The sequence below is a fragment of the Pleurodeles waltl genome, chromosome 1_1 (assembly GCF_031143425.1).
Source record: "Pleurodeles waltl isolate 20211129_DDA chromosome 1_1, aPleWal1.hap1.20221129, whole genome shotgun sequence".
NCBI classification, from domain to species: domain Eukaryota; kingdom Metazoa; phylum Chordata; class Amphibia; order Caudata; family Salamandridae; genus Pleurodeles; species Pleurodeles waltl.
Window position 1 is genome coordinate 35,729,011 of NC_090436.1, and position 21,976 is coordinate 35,750,986.

The window sequence follows — 21,976 nt, forward strand, 5'->3', positions numbered from 1 at the left end:
TTTCCAGTGTTCAGCCCACCTACACAGCACTGGTAAAGTACCAAAAACATACGAGGCTCGACGTTTTCAGCCTGGAGTCCGGACTACTTTATCTGGGTTTTTTTTCCAAGTAGCGCGACCGCGCTGCATTTTACATAGTGCGATCGCGCTGCGTTTTTTTTTTGCTTTACAACGCTAATAGCTCTATCTCGAACAAATGTGAGACCCGTTGCATTGAAAATGCTTGTTCTCGGATGCGAATCGCCAATTTTAGCCAAGTGAGACAAATTGAGAGCTAGGACAAGTCCCGGTGTGATTTCTCAATGCAGCTGTTCGCAGCAGGCTGCTGCTGCTCACGATGAGAAAGCTGACGTTTATGTTGAGAAATCTGCTACTCGAGTAGAAAATCAACTTGAGCGGCAGGAAGAAGTAGTCCCCTCTGGCAAACAGCACAGGACCAAGCTCCCGGCACTTAAAACCAGTGACTTTCCAAAATTCAGCTGCTCGCAGAACTCTGCGGAATCTCACTGAGTTTTTAGGCGACTCAGCGCAATTCCGCGGTGTGAAACTACGTGAGTTCCACCCAGGCCTACATCTTTATTGCTCATGCACCTTAAGAACTCTAGCATGGGTAATTTGGGAGGGCTGCGCCCCGACCCCCTACTTGCAACACCTATGCTACGATTCACTGGTCGTGTATGCAGTAACTGCAGGTCATAAACTCCAACAGCTGTAGGCCTGTTCAAGCATCTGTGGTCAATAAATTGAGTGCCATTATCGGGGTAATAGTAATGCGTTATTTACAGTGCTTAGAGTGAGAGAAGTGTGATTTGAAGCGCTGAATATGAACAAATTATTACTAGTGTTAGGGTACCCCAACATAGCAAATGGTGTCGGTAGTAGTGTAAGATACTGTATGCCTGCAGTGAGGACTCCTGTCCAAAGTATATTGCTCACAGGGAGTTGTGCAGTGCTTAATTTGTGCTTGTTGTTTCCGGTGCTGAGCCCCGGCACTTATTTTTTTAGGGCCGGCACTTATTTTTCTGCCTCAAGCATTTACTGCGAGCAAAAGGCACACATGGGATAGACGGAGGAAGAGAAAAACGAAAAAGTGTCCCAATGGGAGAAAGCAGAAATCCGCAAGAGTGAGCTAAAGGGGCGGGGAGTGGCTGCAAATGGATTGAAGAGGCCCGAGATGGCTTCAGGATTACACTACCTCGGTAATGCGTACTCACACATTTAATTGCAGCAGCCGCGTGTTTAAGAGGAGGGCTTTGGCACCGGCACGTTTTTCTTTACAAATTAAGTACTGGTGTGGTGTAAGTGCACATGCATTCCAAGAATGTGGTGGTTACGGTGTGGGGCTGGGATGGGAGATGACCCCCTCCCTCTATGTTCCCATAATCTGTGGATGATGTTATTCGACGCACGGATATTCCATAAAGAATATTATCAGCGCCTAGAGGCCACCTACACTGCAGAGCGCTCCATCACATGTTGAACACCATAAGGGCGTGCAGGCATTAACGCAGGCAGGTCTGAGGAAACCGGGGCTGCCACATGTGTGCAACCCACAGCTGTGCGAGGGGCACACTTTAGGTGCAATTAAGAGGGCGGAAAGGAAAGGCTTGGTGCCACCACGCTGGGAGGTAATTGCTCTCCCCTGCGGTAATCACCTCCCCACAGGGCTAATCCTCTCCCCCATCAGTGCCCCACTGCCCTGCCGCACAGCTCTCCCAGGGCAGCTCATGGGGCTCCGTGCCAAACACGTCAGCGGAAGAAGGTCAAAGGGCGTGTGCGCCAAAGTCACACAACTCGAGTAAAATGTTTCCTTATGTTATAGGAGGCCGTGCTATGCTCTGCTCGGGCCGCCTTGTGCCATGTGCTGCTGGGCCCCCGTACGCTTTGTTCATTCGTGTTATGCTGTGTGTTAGGGTGCCGTGCACTGCTCCTAAATTACACCATAGTGTAATAACCTGTTGTGTTATGCCCTGTAATGATGACTACAATATATCATGTTACGCTACACTATGCTGTGCCGTCCTGCTGGGCCACAGCAGGCTTTGTTCGCACATGCTACGCTTTATGGTATTGTGCACTGTTGTTGCGCTACTGCTGTTCTCTGTTATGTTATGCTATGCTACAGTATCTTATGCTGTTCTCTGTTATGCTACGCTACAGTATCTTATGCTTTTCTCTGTTATGCTACGCTACAGTATTTTATGCTGTTCTCTGTTATGCTATGCTACAGTATCTTATGCTGTTCTCTGTTATGCTACAGTACACTGTTTTACGCTGTTCTCTGTTATGCTACACTATCTTATGGTGTTCTCTGTTATGCTATGCTAGTCTGTTAAATTATGCAATGATTTAGTATGCTATTTATGTTAACCTGTTATGTTATGCTGTGTACTACATGATATCATGTTACACTGCACTATGGTATCCTGTTTTGTTATGCTACACTGTGCTGTCATGTTGGTCCACAGCATGCTTTGTTCACGCATGTTATGCTATGATTTACGGTCTAATGCATTGCTGTTATGCTATCCTGTACTATGTTGTGCTAGAGTATTATGCTATGCCACATTGTGCTATGGTATGGTGTGGTGAACTGTCCCACTGATATACAGAGCCGAAAGCAGCAGCCGCTTACCTCTACACCTGCTAAAATTAATCACTGCTCTTTTGTATCACAGGTGTTTTTAGGTCTTGGATTTGGCAGTGCCCAACAGAAGTATGGCTAACAATCCACATAGGGAGGACCCTGACTTTGCCCCTTTCAGCCATTGGCTTTCTTTGACCAGCCTCTTTCAGCCATTGGCTTGAGGCGTTGTCAACCACAGTGTAACTCAGTCCAGGCGAGTATCCGTCTCTACCCCAATGTTACTGGCTGTCCAGCAGCTTCCCTCCGCCTCCACTCATGTGCTGGAGTGCACGAGAGACTAGTTTACATCTGGAGCTCTCTCTGTCCACTCCTGCTGACTGCCTGCCATGTGTTCGGGCAAAAGTCTGTGAGATTTATGCCTGTGTATGTTTAATGCTGAATCAGACAGGAATATTAAAATATTAGGAAAAAATATCTCCCCACCAAATGGGGGCTTGCTTCATCATTGGGGCGTTTTCTCGCCCTAGTAGAACAGTACCCCAGGGACTTGTTTAAATGTGGTGCACGCAGATTGGTTGAAAAATGTCCGATCTTTTGGTTGCTTGAGTTGAAAGATCCATAAGTAACCTTCAGTTACAAGGTTAGTCTTGTAAATTAATGCTGGACGCGGAAGCGAATATACCTCTGCGCATGACAAGACTCTCCTGCATCGTCAGCGTAAATTCAAAGCAGGTCGTCGTCCTAGTCTGTTCTTCCAAATATTCACCAAAGGAGGTGAACTGGATTTAGCATCCAGTGTACTAAATTCTGACAGGGGCCTCTTGGAAATCCAGGAGCACGTGCACAGGGCCAGTTTTCAATCCGAAACCCTGCGATCAGCAAACTCAGGGCCCCATTTACAAGCCCGTCACGCAACCGCTGCCAGCGGTGGTGCTAGCAGTGCCCTACACTGCTCCATATTTACAAACTGACGCATCGGGCCCAATTCATCAGTTTGTAAACTCCTGGGTCACATTTTACCCCTGCCAGGTATAATGTATGCAGGGTAGGCATTCTCTCGGAAAACGTGATGTAGGGACTGTCGCAGTGAAATTTACAACTTTACATTGAGCCATTATGCTACTTCATTGCGTCAAAATTGCAACGCCTGATCAGAGCAGGTGTAAAATTGACGCAGGACTTTTTCCTCTGAGACTCTTCTCGCATTGCTGGAGGTGTGTACGTTTAATGGCGCAACTCCAGCATTGCGTCAGTTTCGTGCCAACAGATGCATCAGAAATTCTGACGTGCACCATGGAGCTCTGTATTGTAAATACAGGGCATCTGTGGCATCGTTAGGGTATATGCGGCAGGTGCAAGAAATCTGAAGTATCCATGACGATGCGTCAGATTCTTGTATATGAGGTGTTTGCAACTGCAAAATGGCTTTTTGGTATGTTATAAATACATTTTAGGGGTAGGAACTTACAAAATGGGACTGATGACCCTTACCAAATCGTAATTTGGAAGAGACGTGAAAGGGGCATTCTCAGCCTGCTCTCCAGGATGTTCTCCCAAACCTGAAACTTTTTTTAATGAACTACCTGTTTTTCCCTTTTGGGAATGTAAACACAGAGATGGTGGTCTGCTGTTCCTTGCAAGTCGCCAACCCTGTGCTTGTAGCCAATCACAGAGTCGCAAATAGCGACCTACCTAATTAGGATTTATGAAGTATTTGGTTATGGGACTGGAGATTTAGCAATGTGACCTGTGAGCACCAGGCACGCCTCGCACAGAGGGCAGGTAACAAAAACATGATTAATAAAAAAAAAAAAAAAAAAAAAAACATACTTGCTCTGCCACAGCGCCACTCCTCTGTCCTGGTCACTGCAGGAACGCACAGGCTCCTAGCCTGCCCTGCGGCCAATCCTGACGCTGCTCAGAGCAGCATTAGGATTGGCTGGAGCACCCAGCCAGGGCGCTCCCAGGCAGACTAGGAGCCTGTGCTTGCTCTCTCCAGCCTGGCAACACAGTGCCGGGTTGGAGAAAGCACAGTGCACATGTGTTGTTGCTGGCTGAGATCACAGGCCAAACATACATGCACATTGAGGGGAGTGCACAGTGCACTCCCCCTCGTCACTGTTATCCCCCAATGGCCCCGCCCCTTTAACAACAAAACAATAATAAACACAAGTTATCATTGTCTTTTTTTTTAAGCTGCTGTTGCGCGCGGGGGTGACGCCGCAGGTTAGTAAATAGGTCAGATTACGTAAATCACAGCTGGTTGTAAAAAGTTGGGGTGCAAAAGACGACCACTTTTTGCAACCATGCTTTTAGTACATTGGGCCATTCGTTCCCACTCATAACTGTTGAAGCCCCAGGAGACATGTAGGTGCTGTTGAAACGTCATTCACTAGAGGCAGTGCGGTCACACCAGCAGCATAAATAGTGCAAGGCCCTCAGAAAGGCAGGAGTCCCAGGGGGAGGCAGATGTGCCTGGTCTGCCCTGCTTGCTGTCTGTGCGCTCTACAACAATTACTGGTTTAACTGAAAAGGTTTCTCAAAAGCCAACTTTACCCCAACCAGAGGCCAACAGGATGCCCAACGTTTAAGGTGAAACATTACAGAGCATCCATATGGTAAAGCTCCATACCTATAGAAAAATTCAACTGGGTCACACCCCCAGTATGACACAGTATATATTCCATTAATCACTTATGCATTAACATTAGGTTATCATTCTGAAAACTTTAAATTCTCTTAAATCGCCTCTCAACAGGGCGACACACTGGTAATGTTTTTAGGTAGGCATGAGCTGTGCTCTGGTGGGTGAATTTCCAAGTCTACGGGCGGGCAATCCCCGGGCCACTACCCGTGACTAGGAGCTGTGTGATTGTGGGCACATGACTTCACTCAGCACCTGCCATCTCGCCCATGCAGATAAGTGATTTAGGGGCTGGGATGGGGGGAGTTCTCACTTTGTAAACAAATGAGGCTTTTGTTCGCGCCGAGGTGAAAACACCACACTGCACACATGGGAGCATCTGACATCTCTTGTCAGGGGGTGGGGGCATACCGGGGGCCCTGTGGGTATTTTCGAGCGACTCCTGCCAGAGGAAGCGTGTGTGTGTGTCACTTAATCAGATACATGGAGGGAGCTTTTGGGGGCGGTGGGCGGTGATGGAGCCTGCTCAGAATTGGCCACTCGTGGGGCGGGATGCAATTCAGCAAAAGAATAAGTCTGTTCATATTAGGCTTAATGCTAGGGTGACCAGACGTCCCGGATTTACCCGGACAGTCCCGGATTTCGAGGACTGTCCCGCCTACTAAGTATTCAATATTTAAAGTAATTTATCTGGTACTGTCAGGCAACACAGTCCCCTGTCTGCTCTCAGCAGAGAGACGGAGTGGGGAGCAGAGAGAGGTGGGTGGGGGCGGGTTGGGGGTGCAGGGTGGGAGGTCAAGCCATAGCTAATTTTATATCTGTAGTCTTGTAAATGTGAGTGTGTGTGTGTGTGTATATATATATATATATATATATATATATACATACACACACACACACACACACACCTCTATAGGCACACATTCACAGAGCTACGCAAAAAAAAGGGACAGGCCAGATATAAAAGGGAGTGTAAAGTCTTTAGTCCTTTTTTTATGTCTGACCTGCCCCGGTTTTTGCACCTCAAAATCTGGTCACCCTATAAAGAACAACAAAGAGGCCATCTCCACGATGCACAAAAGTACATAAACAGATCATACATATTAAAGAAATAATAGTAACTTAAACAGATGAAAATAGAAGGAGTCACAGAGATGCATTAGAAAACAAGCATTTGCAATGCAACGAGTCTCACGTTTGGCCGAGTTAGAGCTATTAGTGTTATAAACTCCTAACCGGACTTTTCTTACTACATTAAATGGGAAAAAACCGAGCGCGATCGCGCTGCTAAATAAAGAGAAAAAATAGTCCAGAAACCAGACGGAAAACTTGGAGCCTCGTATGTTTCCAGTAGTTGGTCGGTGCTGGAGGAGGGCTAAACACCAGAAAAGGCATGATGTATGCATGCCTTCCACTAATGAAAGTAAGTGGATTTTAAAAGGCAAGCCCAAGAACCAATGTAAGGGACTGACGTGACATGGGCGTGGTTAGAAGCCAAAAGAGAGATTACATCAGGGGATGGAGCGCTTCGCGCTCGCCCCTAAAAAGGCAATAGGCCAGGCTTGCGTTTTGAGTCCTACCAAAAAATATTTTTAAAATGTTTACTGCAATAAAAAAAGGTGATTCCTTTCTGTGTACAACGCATCTACTAGAATTTAATATATGGGGATTTAATGTACTTTTGAGCGGTAAAATTACCACTCCTGCCCTGCAATTCATGCACTCCATTGGAGGAGGAACAAAAAACAAAAACAGCCAATAGCATGTGGTGAGAAAGTAATACTTCTCTGGGAGGGGCTAAATCTCAGTCATAGTAAATTTAATAGAAATGGTAAGAATAGGTCACCAACTCAATAGTCAATCCAAACCTAAGAAAGACTTAGCAAAGAGACCTGAATGCAACTCCTGATCTTTACGCAGCAGGGTTGTGAATCCAGTGGAGGCTTACTGCACTGTAAGACCTAACAAACAGAACTGAATGCAACTCCTGGTCTTTAGGCAGCAGGGTTGTGAATCCAGTGGAGGCTTACTGCACTGTAAGACCTAACAAACAGAACTGAATGCAACTCCTGGTCTTTAGGCAGCAGGGCTGTGAATCCAAGCAGGACAGCAGTGGTAGCCAGCGGCACTGTATGGCCTAACACATGCGCATGGCCACTTTAAAACAAGGCAGTGGGCTTGTGTCATTTCAACGTATGGAAGAAAGGCCTTTCATTGCAACATATTGTATAGAGAGGTTTATGAATGAATAGATTATTTATTGTTTTAGTTTTGTAAAAACTTTACACAATATTAAGAAGATGTAAAAAATAAAATAGCCTAAAGAATTGCCAATCGTACTAACATGTGTAAAACGGGTTCACTTAATATTCTATTTTAAACATATACAAGTGAGTCCAGCAACGCACCTTATTTGATGATTTGATCGAAGGCCTGAAAAATTGAACTTATATCTGTGGAAATGTTTTTTTTAGTACTGCGACTTGATTGGCTAGCAGAATTGAATCACCAGAGAATCAGAGATCCCGGTTAGATGTCTTGCTAAGTGTTCCCATTGCAGGATACGTAAGAGGAGCTTCTTTACTGGCATTGTCCCCATTGAGATCTGTCGGAGACCTCTTCTCAGATACGTTTACTGTTTCGTGGCGCGGTCTCCGATTCCTTAATTGGGCCAGAGTCATCAGGGGTGTCGTGCAGCTCCAAAGAGCTGTTGATGGAATGATCTGCTAGGTTGCCTTCTCTCCCATATATAGAGCCTGCATCATTGTAAGAGGTTAAGTGGAAATCCACTGAAGTTACTCTTGACGCTGAAGACAAGTTCTTAGTATAAGCAGTGATCATGATTTGATTTGGAAGGGTTTAAATAATGCCGGGGAAATACTTGTGGATTTAACTTTGGTTTTTAGCAGGGATGTCTAGGTGTTCTTTAGTTGAGATTGAAAACCAATCAGAAATACATTTCTTAAATGTTTTATTATTACGAAGTTCCAAAGCAGGACTCATTGGTGTCTGCAAGAGCCCATCCGTGGCTGGTTTGTTCCCTAATATAGCTGTCTCTGTAATAAGGACAATGTAAGCTACCAACTCACAAGGTGTCCACCAGTACGCAGACTGCAGTAATGCATCCACCAGAGAGCAGACTTCAGTAATGCATCTACCAGAGAGAGCTGAGTGCAGTAATGCATCCACCAGAGAGAGCTGAGCGCAGTAATGCATCCACCAGAGAGCAGACTGCAGTAATGCATCTACCAGAGAGAGCTGAGTGCAGTAATGCATCCACCGGAGACAGATGAGTGCAGTAATGCATCCACCAGAGAGAGCTGAGTGCAATAATGCATCCACCAGAGAGAGCTGGGTGCAATAATGCATCCACCAGAAAGAAGACTGCAGTAATGCATCCACCAGAGAGCAGACTTCAGTAATGCATCTACCAGAGAGAGCTGAGTGCAGTAATGCATCCCACCAGAGAGAGCTGAGTGCAATAATGCATCCCACCAGAGAGAGCTGAGTGCAATAATGCATCCCACCAGAGAGAGCTGAGCGCAGTAATGCATCCACCAGAGAGCAGACTGCAGTAATGCATCTACCAGAGAGAGCTGAGTGCAGTAATGCATCCCACCAGAGAGAGCTGAGCGCAGTAATGCATCCACCAGAGAGCAGACTGCAGTAATGCATCCCACCAGAGAGAGCTGAGTGCAATAATGCATCCACCAGAGAGAGCTGAGTGCAATAATGCATCCACCAGAAAGAAGACTGCAGTAATGCATCCACCAGAGAGAGGTGAGCGCAGTAATGCATCCACCAGAGAGCAGACTGCAGTAATGCATCTACCAGAGAGAGCTGAGTGCAGTAATGCATCCCACCAGAGAGAGCTGAGTGCAATAATGCATCCACCAGAGAGAGCTGAGTGCAATAATGCATCCACCAGAAAGAAGATTGCAGTAAAGCATCCCACCAGAGAGAGCTGAGTGCAGTAATGCATCCACCAGAGAGAGCTCAGAGGAATAATGCATCCGCCAGAGAGAGCTGAGTAGAGCAATGCATCCACCAGAGAGAGCTCAGTGGAGTAGTGAATCCACCAGAGAGAGCTAGGCGGAGTAATGCATCCACCAGAGAGAACTGAGTGGAGTAATGCATATACCAGAGAGAGTTAGGTGGAGTAATGCATCCACCAGAGAGAACTGAGTGGAGTAATTGTAGGAAAGTACCATCTTGCCTGGCATGTTACCCCCATTTTTCACTGTATATATGTTATTTTAGTTGTATGTGTCACTGGGACCCTGCCAGCCAGGGCCCCAGTGCTCATAAGTGTGCCTGAATGTGTTACCTGTGTTATGACTAACTGTCTCACTGAGGCTCTGCTATCCAGAACCTCAGTGGTTATGCTCTCTCATTTCTTTCCAAATTGTCACTAACAGGCTAGTGACCAATTTCACCAATTCACATTGGCATACTGGAACACCCTTATAATTCCCTAGTATATGGTACTGAGGTACCCAGGGTATTGGGGTTCCAGGAGATCCCTATGGGCTGCAGCATTTCTTTTGCCACCCATAGGGAGCTCTGACAATTCTTACACAGGCCTGCCACTGCAGCCTGAGTGAAATAACGTCCACGTTATTTCACAGCCATTTACCACTGCACTTAAGTAACTTATAAGTCACCTATATGTCTAACCTTTACCTGGTAAAGGTTAGGTGGAAAGTTACTTAGTGTGTGGGCACCCTGGCACTAGCCAAGGTGCCCCCACATTGTTCAGGGCAAATTCCCCGGACTTTGTGAGTGCGGGGACACCATTACACGCGTGCACTACACATAGGTCACTACCTATGTGTAGCTTCACAATGGTAACTCCGAATATGGCCATGTAACATGTCTATGATCATGGAATTGACCCCTCTATGCCATCCTGGCATAGTTGGCACAATCCCATGATCCCAGTGGTCTGTAGCACAGACCCTGGTACTGCCAAACTGCCTTTTCAGGGGTTTCACTGCAGCTGCTGCTGCTGCCAACCCCTCAGCCAGGTTTCTGCCCTCCTGGGGTCCAGCCAGGCCTGGCCCAGGATGGCAGAACAAAGGACTTCCTCAGAGAGAGGGTGTTACACCCTCTCCCTTTGGAAAAAGGTGTTAAGGCAGGGGAGGAGTAGCCTCCCCCAGCCTCTGGAAATGCTTTCATGGGCACAGATGGTGCCCATTTCTGCATAAGCCAGTCTACACCGGTTCAGGGACCCCTCAGCCCTGCTCTGGCGCGAAACTGGACAAAGGAAAGGGGAGTGACCACTCCCCTGACCTGCACCTCCCCTGGGAGGTGCCCAGAGCTCCTCCAGTGTGCTCCAGACCTCTGCCATCTTGGAAACAGAGGTGCTGCTGGCACACTGGACTGCTCTGAGTGGCCAGGGCCAGCAGGTGACGTCAGAGACTCCTTCTGATAGGCTCCTTCAGGTGTTGCTAGCCTATCCTCTCTCCTAAGTAGCCAAACCCTCTTTTCTGGCTATTTAGGGTCTCTGCTTTGGGGAATTCCTTAGATAACGAATGCAAGAGCTCATCAGAGTTCCTCTGCATCTCTCTCTTCACCTTCTGCCAAGGAATCGACTGCTGACCGCGCTGGAAGCCTGCAAAACTGCAACAAAGTAGCGAAGACGACTACTGCAACTCTGTAACGCTGATCCTGCCACCTTCTCGACTGTTTTCCTGGTGGTGCATGCTGTGGGGGTAGTCTGCCTCCTCTCTGCACTAGAAGCTCAGAAGAAATCTCCCGTGGGCCGACGGAATCGTCCCCCCTGCAACCCCAGGCACCAAAGAACTGCATTACCGGTACCCTGGGTCTCCTCTCAGCACAACGAGCGAGGTCCCTTGATTCCAGCAACTCTGTCCAAGTGACTCCCACAGTCCAGTGACTCTTCAGTCCAAGTTTGGTGGAGGTAAGTCCTTGCCTCCCCACGCCAGACTGCATTGCTGGGAAACGCAACTTTTGCAGCTACTCCGGCCTCTGTGCACTTCCGGTGGAAATCCTTGGTGCACAGCCAAGCCTGGGTCCACGGCACTCTAACCTGCATTGCACGACTTTCTAAGTTGTCCTCCGGTGGCGTGGGACTCCTTTGTGCAACTTTGGGTGAGCACTGTTTCACTCTTCTTCGTAGTGCCTGTTCCGGCACTTCTGTGGGTGCTGCCTGCTTTTGAGAGGGCTCCTTGTCTTGCTCGACGCCCCCTCTGTCCCCAGATGCAATTGGCGACATCCTGGTCCCTCCTGGGCCACAGCAGCATCCAAAAACCCTAACCGCACGATTTGCAGCTAGCAAGGCTTGTTGGCAGTCTTTCGGCGGGAAAATACTTCTGCCCGACTCTCCACGGCGTGCGGGATCCATCCTCCAAAGGGGAAGTCTCTAGCCCTTGTCGTTCCTGCAGAATCCTCAGCTGCTACTGTCCAGTAGCAGCTTCTTTGCACCCACAGCTGGCATTTCCTGGGCATCTGCCCATCTCCGACTTGCTTGTGACTTTTGGACTTGGTCCCCTTGTTCCACAGGTACCCTCGACTGGAAATCCATCGTTGTTGCATTGCTGGTTTGTGTCTTTCCTGCAGAATTCTCCTATCACGACTTCTTTGTCCTTTGGGGAACTTTAGTGCACTTTGCACTCACTTTTCAGGGTCTTGGGGTGGGCTATTTTTCTAACCCTAACTATTTTCTAATAGTCCCAGCGACCCTCTACAAGGTCACATAGTTTTGGGGACCATTTGTGGTTCGCATTCCACTTTTGAAGTATATGGTTTGTGTTGCCCCTATCCCTATGTGTCCCCATTGCATCCTATTGTAACTATACATTGTTTGCAGTTTTCTAAGACTATACTGCATATTTTTGGTATTGTGTACATATATCTTGTGTATATTTGCTATCCTCATACTGAGGGTACTCACTGAGATACTTTTGGCATATTGTCATAAAAATAAAGTACCTTTATTTTTAGTATATCTGTGTATTGTGTTTTCTTATGATATTGTGCATATGACACTAGTGGTACTGTAGGAGCTTCACTCATCTCCTAGTTCAGCCTAAGCTGCTCTGCTAAGCTACCATTATCTATCAGCCTAAGCTGCTAGACACCCTATACACTAATAAGGGATACCTGGGCCTGGTGCAAGGTGTAAGTCCCCCTTGGTACTCACTACAAGCCAGTCCAGCCTCCTACAGTAATGCATCCAACAGGGAGAGCTCAGAGGAGTAATGCATCCATCAGAGGGAACTGGGCAGAGTACTGCATCCATCAGAGAGAGGTGAGCAGGTTAATGCATCCACCACAGAGAGCTGAGTGCAGTAATGCATCAATCTGAGAGAACTGAGTGGAGTAATGCATCCACCAGAGAGCACTGGGTGCAGTAATTAATCCACCAGAGAGAGCTCAGAGGAGTAATGCATCCACTAGAGAGAGCTCAAAGGAGTAATGCCTCCACCAGAGAGAGCTCAGAGGAGTAATGCATCCACCAGAGAGAGCAGAGTGGAGTAATGCATTCCCCCAGAGAGAGCTGAGTGGAGTAATGCATCCACTAGAGAGAGCTGAGTGGAGAAACACATCCAGCAGAGAGAGCTCAGGGGAGTAATGCATCCACCAGAGTTAGCAGAGTGGAGTAATGCATCCAGCAGAGAGAGCTGAGTGTAGTAACGCATCCAGCAGAGAGAGCAGAGTGCAGTAATGTATCCAGACGAGAGAGCTCAGAGGAGTAATGCATCCAGACGAGAGAGCTCAGAGGAGTAATGCATCCAGACGGGAGAGCTCAGAGGAGTAATGCATCCACTAGAGAGAGCTCAGAGGAGTAATGCATCCACTAGAAAGAGCTCAGAGGAGTAATGCATCCACACAAGAGAGCTCAGCGGAGTAATGCATCCACTAGAGAGAGCTCAGAGGAGTAATGCATCCACACGGGAGAGCTCAGAGGAGTAATACATCCACTAGAGAGAGCACAGAGGGCATCCACCGGAGAAAGCTGAGAGGAGTAGTGCACGGAGGTCAGGCTTGGAACAGCAGCGAGAAAATTACGAGTATGGGACAGAACGTGTATAGTGCTGTACACTTCTAGCAATAATGGGGTCTCGCAGCGCTTGTTGGTTAACTGCTAAATCAGTGCTCGAAAACTGCATACATGGCATTCAGACCCCGGCTTCTCCACGCGCTACCGCTGCGCGACCTGCCAATATCACGATATCACCCCAACCCCGTTTCCCGCACTCAGACACTGGTAGCGCTTGGGTCAGCTTGGAGTGTGCGCTATGCAGCGCTATATAAGAAGTATCCCAACGTGAGATGAATCGCTCATACTTCTGAATGAGGACCGCACCCTGTGCATGTCACGGGTGTGTGTGGCCCCAGCCGCCGGCCCTGGGGGTCACCCTCTGCCCCCAGGGGTGGTAAAGCAGACGACCCCAGCCCCGGCTCAGCAGTGCCCCTGCCCCGGACAGAGCGGGTTCTTACCTCGTCCTGTGGGTGCCACGGTCCCGGGGTGCCCAGGGGGTACGAGGAGCAGTAGAAGAAGCCAGTACCGGCCCGGGGAGCCCGGACACACCCGGCCCATCTCTGTCTCCGCGGGAGCCACTGCCCGGCCTCACTGCCCGGCTATCAAGGGCAGCAGCCTCGACCCTGCAGTCCTGTCCGGGAGAACTGTCCGGCTGTCAGGGGCAGCAGCCTCGACCCTGCAGTCCTGTCCGGGAGAACTGTCCGGCTGTCAGGGGCAGCAGCCTCGACCCTGCAGTCCTGTCCGGGAGAACTGTCCGGCTGTCAGGGGCAGCAGCCTCGACCCTGCAGTCCTGTCCGGGAGAACTGTCCGGCTGTCAGGGGCAGCAGCCTCGACCCTGCAGTCCTGTCCGAGAGAAATGCCCGGACGTCTAGGGCAGTAGCCTCAACCCTGCAGTTGTGCCCGGCAGCTCTGCCCTAGCTCCCTGGTGCCTTTACATCCTGTCCCGGGGAGCAGTTTCTTCGTTCACAGTCCTGCCCTGGGACAGATCTGCGCCGGGATGTCCTTTCCCTCTGTCCCTCTCTGTCCCAAACAATCCTGCCAGGGGACAGATCTCCGTTATGGTGTATCTTCTCTCTGCCCCACAATCCTGCCCTGGGACAGATCTTCGCCGGGGTGTCTCCTCTCACTGTCCCACTGTCCTGCCCTGGGACAGACGTCCCTTCTCTCTGTCCCACAGTCCTGCCCGGCCCTACTGTCCCCGCTGCCCCCTCACTCTGCCCGGGCTGCAGCTCCTCTCCTCCAGTCCTGCCCCTCTCCCTCTCCTCCCTGCCATGGTCAGCGCCTCCCCCCTCCCTGCCCCGGAGCCCCTCACGCCTGTCCCAGGCAGCTCCGCCCTCCTGCAGTCCTGCCCTCAGACACCCCCTCTCTGCCCCTCTCCCTGCCCCGCTCAGACACTCTCTGCTTCTTTGCCCCAGGGCCCCCACTTCCCTCTGTCCCGACAGCTGCCCCCTCCCTCCAGTCCTGCCCTCAGACGCCCCCCCACACCTCGTGCCCCCCCCAACGACCCCTTTCTCGTGTTACTGGGGACCCCTCCTACCAGACCCTTCTCTTCCCCTCCCTCTGACTGCCCTCTCACCCCAGCCCTACACACCAGGCACCCTATGCCTCCTTACTCTGCGACCCCCACTTTTTTATTTTCTACCCTACACTTTGTTTCGCCCTCCCCCCGTTCGTATCTTTAACCCTCTTCTCGCCTATAACCCTCCACTCTCCTCCCCTCCCCACCTCTCCCCCCGCCTCTCCGCCTCTCCGCCTCTCCTCCTCTCCTCTTTCATTCTTTCTCTTCCCTTTGCCCCCACATCTCCCCCTCTCCCCTGACCATCCCTGTTTGGCTTCTCCAGCATCTTATACTTTGGGCTCCTTCCTATCTCTGAACCGGTTATTTTTTTACCCATTTAACAGCAGGCTGTCTAGATTACTATCGCAGATGCATTCTGGATGTTGTAGTCAGATCAGCAAGCCCGCCTCACACCGAAGGCAGCTGCTTTTGGAGGGGCGCGCAAGGACCCCCCAGACCCTCCTGCAATGGTTCCAGAAAAACAGAGGACAAACATGCCTTGTTTAAGTCCCAGAGGCCGAGCCTCCGTACAAAGACCGCTTTAAAATAAAAATCTGCATTTACAAATCTAATTCTCCCCACCGCCCAGCAGCACTTTTATGTACAGTAAAAACAAGGGCTCTGAAAGCAAAGGCTAGGGAATGCCAAAAGAGCGCTATTGTCCATATTTGGGTAAGAAAATGTGAAACGTCCAGTAGGAGAATATAAAAAACATTGAGGTCCGATTGTAAAATACTCCCCGGCCTTTGGACACTCTGCCTCCATCTTCAGCCAATAACACAAGCAAATCAAAGTGACGGTAAAGTGACGGATATACCACCAGCCATTTACAAGTCCATTATATCCTATGGAACTCGTAAAAATCTCCCAAAACAAAAAGCAGGAACAAAGAACAGGAGTGAACAGCACAACCAGAAGGAAGTGTTTGCAACGCAAGGAGGAACAAGACTGACTGACTTATATAGTGAGAAAAGGGAAGTGACATCACAGGAAAGGGAAGTAACACCATCTTGGATTGGGAAAACCCCATAGACCAGTATAGGAAAAAGGAAGTAGTATAAAAGAAAAATAGAGCATGCTGGGACAAAAACACGAAGAAGACAAGATGGACACAACATGGATAGAGACAGGCAAAAGGACCAACAAAAAACCCACCACCAACAACAAAAGAAGAAAAAAGGCTACAAGTAAGTGTAGCGCGACTGGGAGCGAAATATATGCTTCCCAGAAAGCATAGTCAAAAAACGCGGGGAACGGCGCTCCGAATATCGGTAGTGCGTTCCACCCGCGAGGACAGAAAGAGACGCTGCGCCAGAGCGTGGTGTTACAGTAGGTCCCCTCCCCGAGGCACCAGGTTTGTCAGGATGATTGTCAAAAAACAGGCGAACCAAACGGGGAGCATGGACGGAGGAAGCATCCTCCCAAGAACAGTCACTGAGGGGGTATCCTTTCCAATGGACCAAAAACTGTAGTTTGCGTCGAAAAATTCTGGAATTACAGATCCCCTGGACTTCATACTCAGGCTGTCCGTTGATAGAAAGAGGAGGTGGACGTTGGAACTGGCGATGGTAAGGATCAGGAACAAAGGGTTTTAACTGGGACACATGGAAAACAGAATGAACCCTCCAGGTATGAGGTAAGCGGAGAAGCACAACTATAGGATCCAGGATGTGCGAAATTGGAAAGGGTCCATAAAAACGTGGTTTGAAATTATTGGTGGAAAACCGGGATGGTAGAAATCTGGAAGAAAGCCATACCTTGTGGCCCACTTGATACAAAGGTGCGGCTTGCCGATAACGATCCGCCTTTCGCTTCATAGCTTGTTTTGAAGCTAAGAGAGTTGTGTGAAGTAGGCCCTGGATTCGACAAATTTGTTGTGAAAAAGAAGTGACTGCAGGCACAGAAGAGGATGTTCGAGAAAATGTAGTGAAAGTCCTCGGATGAAATCCATAAGTACAATAAAAGGGTGTGGTCTTGGTCGCACTATGTATTGTGTTGTTATAGGAGAACTCGGCAAGAGCAAGATATTCCGACCAATTGCTTTGTGTGGCATTACAGTAACATCTCAGATACTGCTGAAGTTCTTGATTCACCCGTTCAGTTTGCCCATTCGTTTGTGGATGGAAACCCGAGGATAAAGAAATCTCAATGTTAAAGAAGGCTCAAAAGGCTCTCCAGAAACGTGATACATATTGAGGCCATCTGTCCAAAATGACCTCTTGAGGAAGACCATGTAGGCGAAAAATATCCCGTAGAAAAATGGGACTCATTTCTGGGGCCGTTGGTAGTTTCTTCAAGGCTGAAAAATGGGCCATCTTGGTAAATGAATCTACGGTTACCATGATTACTTGGTTACCAGAGGAGGTTGGTAGAGAGCATATGAATTCCGTGGATAGAGTACACCAAGGAGTGGAAGGAACCGGTAAAGGTCTTAATAAACCTGCCACCTTAGTTCGGGGTGTCTTAGTCTGGACATGCTGACACATAGGTTTCAGTGTCTGTCTTTAGCGAAGGCCACCGAAAAGATCGCTGAAGCAGCTCCTGGGTCTTCCTGATACCTCGATGACCGGCTATAGGAGAATATGGCACATTTGCAGGGCTTCTGTCTGCACTGTCTTGGTAGGTAGGAAAAGAGCATGTTGATGATAGAAGTAGTTGTCCTTCTTCTGCAAAAAAGGAGTCACCCTATCCCATTCTGAAGCAGACAGAAACTTGTACTCGGATTGAATGTGTTCTTGAAAAGATTGAGTAGCTCCGATGATCCTGCTAGACTCAATAAGATGTGGAGAGGAGATCTGGGCTATGTCAGGATATCTGTGGGATAAGGCATCTGCCACTAAATTCTGGGAACCAGGTATGTACGTGATCACGAAATCGTACTGGCTAAAGAAGAAAGCCCATCGAGCCTGACGACTGATGCGATACTGAAAGCTCTGAAGACACTGGAGATTACGGTGATCAGTCCTAGCTTCAAAAGGCTCTCTGGAACCCATCAGGAAATGCCTCCATTCCTTACAAGCTACTTTGAGAGCGAGTAGTTCTCGTTCCAGTACAGAATAATTTTGTTCAGCCTCTGATAGAATATGCGACAGATAAAAGATAGGATGTTCCAATCCATCGTTGTCTTGCTTCTGCAGCAGAACTGCTCCAATAGCTCTGTCTGAGGCATCAGTCACAACGATAAATTTCTTGGTATTGTCAGGATGACGCAACACGGGTGCTTGGGTAAAGGCAGTCTTTAATTCTTGAAATGCGCGTTCAGCCTCCTTGGTCCAAATGAAACCCTTCTTCAGGTTCTCTTTCTTAATTGTTTGTGTTATGAAACTTTGTAGGTGGGCAAAGTTCTGAATAAACTGACGATAAAAGTTTGATAAACCAAGAAAACATTGCGTTTCTTTAATGGACGTTGGAGAAGGCCAATCTAATATGGCACTGACCTTGTCAGGATCCATGGATATTCCGTGTTGATTAATACAAAAACCGAGATACCTTACTTCAGATTTATGGAACTCACACTTCTCAGGTTTACAAAACAATTGTTTTTTCTTGAGTCTTTCCAGGACTTGCAGGACATGAACTACATGGTACTCAGGATCATGGGAATATATCAAGATATCATCCAAATAAATGACTACATATTGATTGAGTACATCAGAGAACACTGAATTCATAAATCGTTGAAAAACAGAAGGGGCGTTGGTCAGTCCAAAGGGCATAACACAATACTCATAGTGCCCAAAAGGGGTATGGAAAGCAGTCTTCCATTCATCTCCTTCCTTGAAGGAGATGATAGGCACCCCGTAAGTCTAATTTAGTAAATATCTTGGCTCCTTGAATGGCATCCAATATATCTCTGATTAAAGGCAGTGGATATCGATCCTTAATCGTTATTCTGTTGAGTTCACGAAAGTCCACACAAGGACGCAGATCCTTAGTCTTCTTTGGGACGAAGAAGAGAGGAGCCCCAGCGGGGGACGTGGAAGGAGCAATCAAACCGTTGTGTAAGTTGTCGTCTAAATATTCCATTAGCACCTTCTTTTCTTGGCCTGTCAGAGAATACATTCGACCGAAGGGGACGACTTCATCAGGAATTAAAGGAATAGCACAGTCATAACTGCGATGAGGTGGCAAAATAGGATTACTAGGTTTCTGAAAAATCCTGATATATTCCTGATAACAATCTGGAACCCCCTGGATAATATTGATGGAATTAGTGTTATCCTTATTTGACTGACAGGACCTTTTTGGAGTCCAGTAAGAAGTAGTGGAATAACAATTCTGTTGACAAAATGAAGATGTTAGGGATATAGTTCGTGTTTCCCAATTGATATAGGGGTTGTGTCGGGCTAACCAGGAAATTCCCAAAATCATGATGTGATTTGGTGAGGGTATGAGATCAAAGGCAACATGTTCTTGATGCCCCCCAAATGTCAAAAAAAGAGTAGGAGTTGAGGCCACCACAGGTCCTGAGGTTAACGGAGAGCCATCCACCGTGTGAACCTGCTCAGGAGTTTCTTTAGGAATGCAGGGAATTTCTTTACTCGTAGCCCAGGTCTCATCCAGATAGAGTCCACTGGCTCCACAATCAAGGAGAGCCAGAAGATGTTCTTCTTGATCTCGTGAACTTTGTAACTTGACCGAGAGGATAAACAGGGTGGACATGCTTTCTTTGGAGGAACATATTGATGGTACTTCAGCTCCTCCCGTCTCCTTCCTCCTTACAGGGGACGGGAGCTGGCGTTTCCCGCAGTCCTTGAGGGACGTACGGACAACTACGGATCAGGTGGCCAGCCTTACCACAGTATAGCCAAAGTCCCCTCCATCGTCGTTCCTCCCTTTCTGACTCCGTCAATGGCCCACAAACCAGATCTATCTGCATGGGCTCTTCATGGGGAGGTGGAGAGCCTTCAGATGGACTATCTTCCGTTCGCCGACTGCTAGCACGGAAGGTACCGGACTGGTATGGAGCTCTAGTTATACGACTTTCCATCTTGCGCTCTCGAAGTCTATACTCGATGTTCAGAGATTGATCCATTAATTCTTTCAAAGAACAAGCTGGAGAAGAATGTACAAGCTCATCTTTAATTTCTTCACGCAGGCCTCGTCGGAAAAGGGTTACGAAGGTGCCTTCTACCCAGGAGGTTTCAGCTGCCAGCTGTTTGAAGCTGGTTATATACTGCAGTACATCCTGATTACCCTGCTGAATGTCACATAAGGCTTGTTCAGCTGCTGCTTCTACCCCAGGTCTCTCAAACATTTGTTTGAAAACAGTCAGGAAAGCGGAATAGTTAGCCAGGACTGGGTCATCTGCAGAAACCAGAGGAGTCACCCAAGCAAGCGCTGTACCAGACAAGGCGCTGATCAGATAGCCCACCTTAGTCTTATCAGAAGAAAACTGGAGTGGATGAAAGGCAAAGAAAACCGTCAGGGCGTCCAAAAATTCCTTCATATTTAAAGGATCTCCGGAATATCGAGGAATAGTAGCAGATACGGGGGGTATGTCCATTGAGCGGGAAGACAAGACCTGTTGTAGCGCAGTGTTCTCTGCCCGTAACTGTTGTAACTCTTGGGCTTGTTGTTGGACAGTCTGTAACATAGCTTGAGCATTTTCTGACGCCTCTCCCTGTGGATCTTCCATGGCGCCCTCGCAACGCAGAATCTTTTGGCGTTGCAATCTGTCACGTACTGCGCTGGACTTCTCACCTCTGGATTTCGGATTGGCGAATACACCAAGGGGGTTATTACAACTTTGGAGGAGGTGTTAATCCGTCCCAAAAGTGACGGTAAAGTGACGGATATACCACCAGCCATTTACAAGTCCATTATATCCTATGGAACTCGTAATACGGTTGGTGGTATATCCGTCACATTTGGGACGGATTAACACCTCCTCCAAAGTTGTAATAACCCCCCAAGTCTTCTACAGGTCCTGGATACTCCCAGATAAGGGCGACCCCTTCTAGTAGCCACGGTGCCGCTTGACAGGCTACGCCAAAGCAGACCGTACCCTCCAGAAGGAGTCCCAGAGGGAAAAAACCCCAACACTGGGGAAAAAACCTCTAACAGGAACTCCTGAAGGAAAACAAGAAAAAACAGGACTTGATAACAGGAAACAAAAATAGGCAATATCCAGGGTAAAAGGTAGGAAAAAAGGAACAGGCAAAAATATCCCAAGGCAAAAGCAGGAACAAAGAACAGGCAAAAATCTTCCAAGGCAAAAAGCATGAACAAAGAACAGGCAAAAATCTCCCAAGGCAAAAGCAGTAACAAAGAACAGACAAAAATCTCCCAAAACAAAAAGCAGGAACAAAGAACAGGAGTGAACAGCACAACCAGAAGGAAGTGTTTGCAACGCAAGGAGGAACAAGACTGACTGACTTATATACTGAGAAAAGGGAAGTGACATCACAGGAAAGGGAAGTAACACCATCTTGGATTGGGAAAAGCCCATAGACCAGTATAGGAAAAAGGAAGTAGTATAAAAGAAAAACAGAGCATGCTGGGACAAAAACACGAAGAAGACAAGATGGACACAACATGGATAGAGACAGGCAAAAGGACCAACAAAAAACCCACCACCAACAACAAAAGAAGAAAAAAGGCTACAAGTAAGTGTAGCGCGACCGGGAGCGAAATATATGCTTCCCAGAAAGCATAGTCAAAAAACGCGGGGAACGGCGCTCCGAATATCAGTAGCGCGTTCCACCCGCGAGGACAGAAAGAGACGCTGCGCCAGAGCGTGGTGTTACAGTAGGTCCCCTCCCCGAGGCACCAGGTTTGTCAGGATGATTGTCAAAAAGCAGGCGAACCAAACGGGGAGCATGGACGGAGGAAGCATCCTCCCAAGAACAGTCACTGAGGGGGTATCCTTTCCAATGGACCAAAAACTGTAGTTTGCGTCGAAAAATTCTGGAATTACAGATCCCCTGGACTTCATACTCAGGCTGTCCGTTGATAGAAAGAGGAGGTGGACGTTGGAACTGGCGATGGTAAGGATCAGGAACAAAGGGTTTTAACTGGGACACATGGAAAACAGAATGAACCCTCCAGGTATGAGGTAAGCGGAGAAGCACAACTACAGGTTCCAGGATGTGCGAAATTGGAAAGGGTCCATAAAAACGTGGTTGGAAATTATTGGTGGAAAACCGGGATGGTAGAAATCTGGAAGAAAGCCATACC

The 21,976-nt window shown here is 48.2% G+C and overlaps 1 protein-coding gene across 1 annotated transcript in view; it reads right to left on the bottom strand.

Annotated features, from left to right (window-relative positions):
- LOC138259654 (disintegrin and metalloproteinase domain-containing protein 33-like) overlaps positions 1–14,519 on the bottom strand; it is a 371,113-nt gene extending 356,594 nt beyond the window's left edge. The window contains exon 1 of the mRNA XM_069207553.1: positions 13,698–14,519. Within this exon, the coding sequence (XP_069063654.1) occupies positions 13,698–13,797 (100 nt within the window). The 5' untranslated portion in view covers positions 13,798–14,519. The remainder of the gene's footprint in view (positions 1–13,697) is intronic.
- Positions 14,520–21,976: the final 7,457 nt, after the last annotated feature.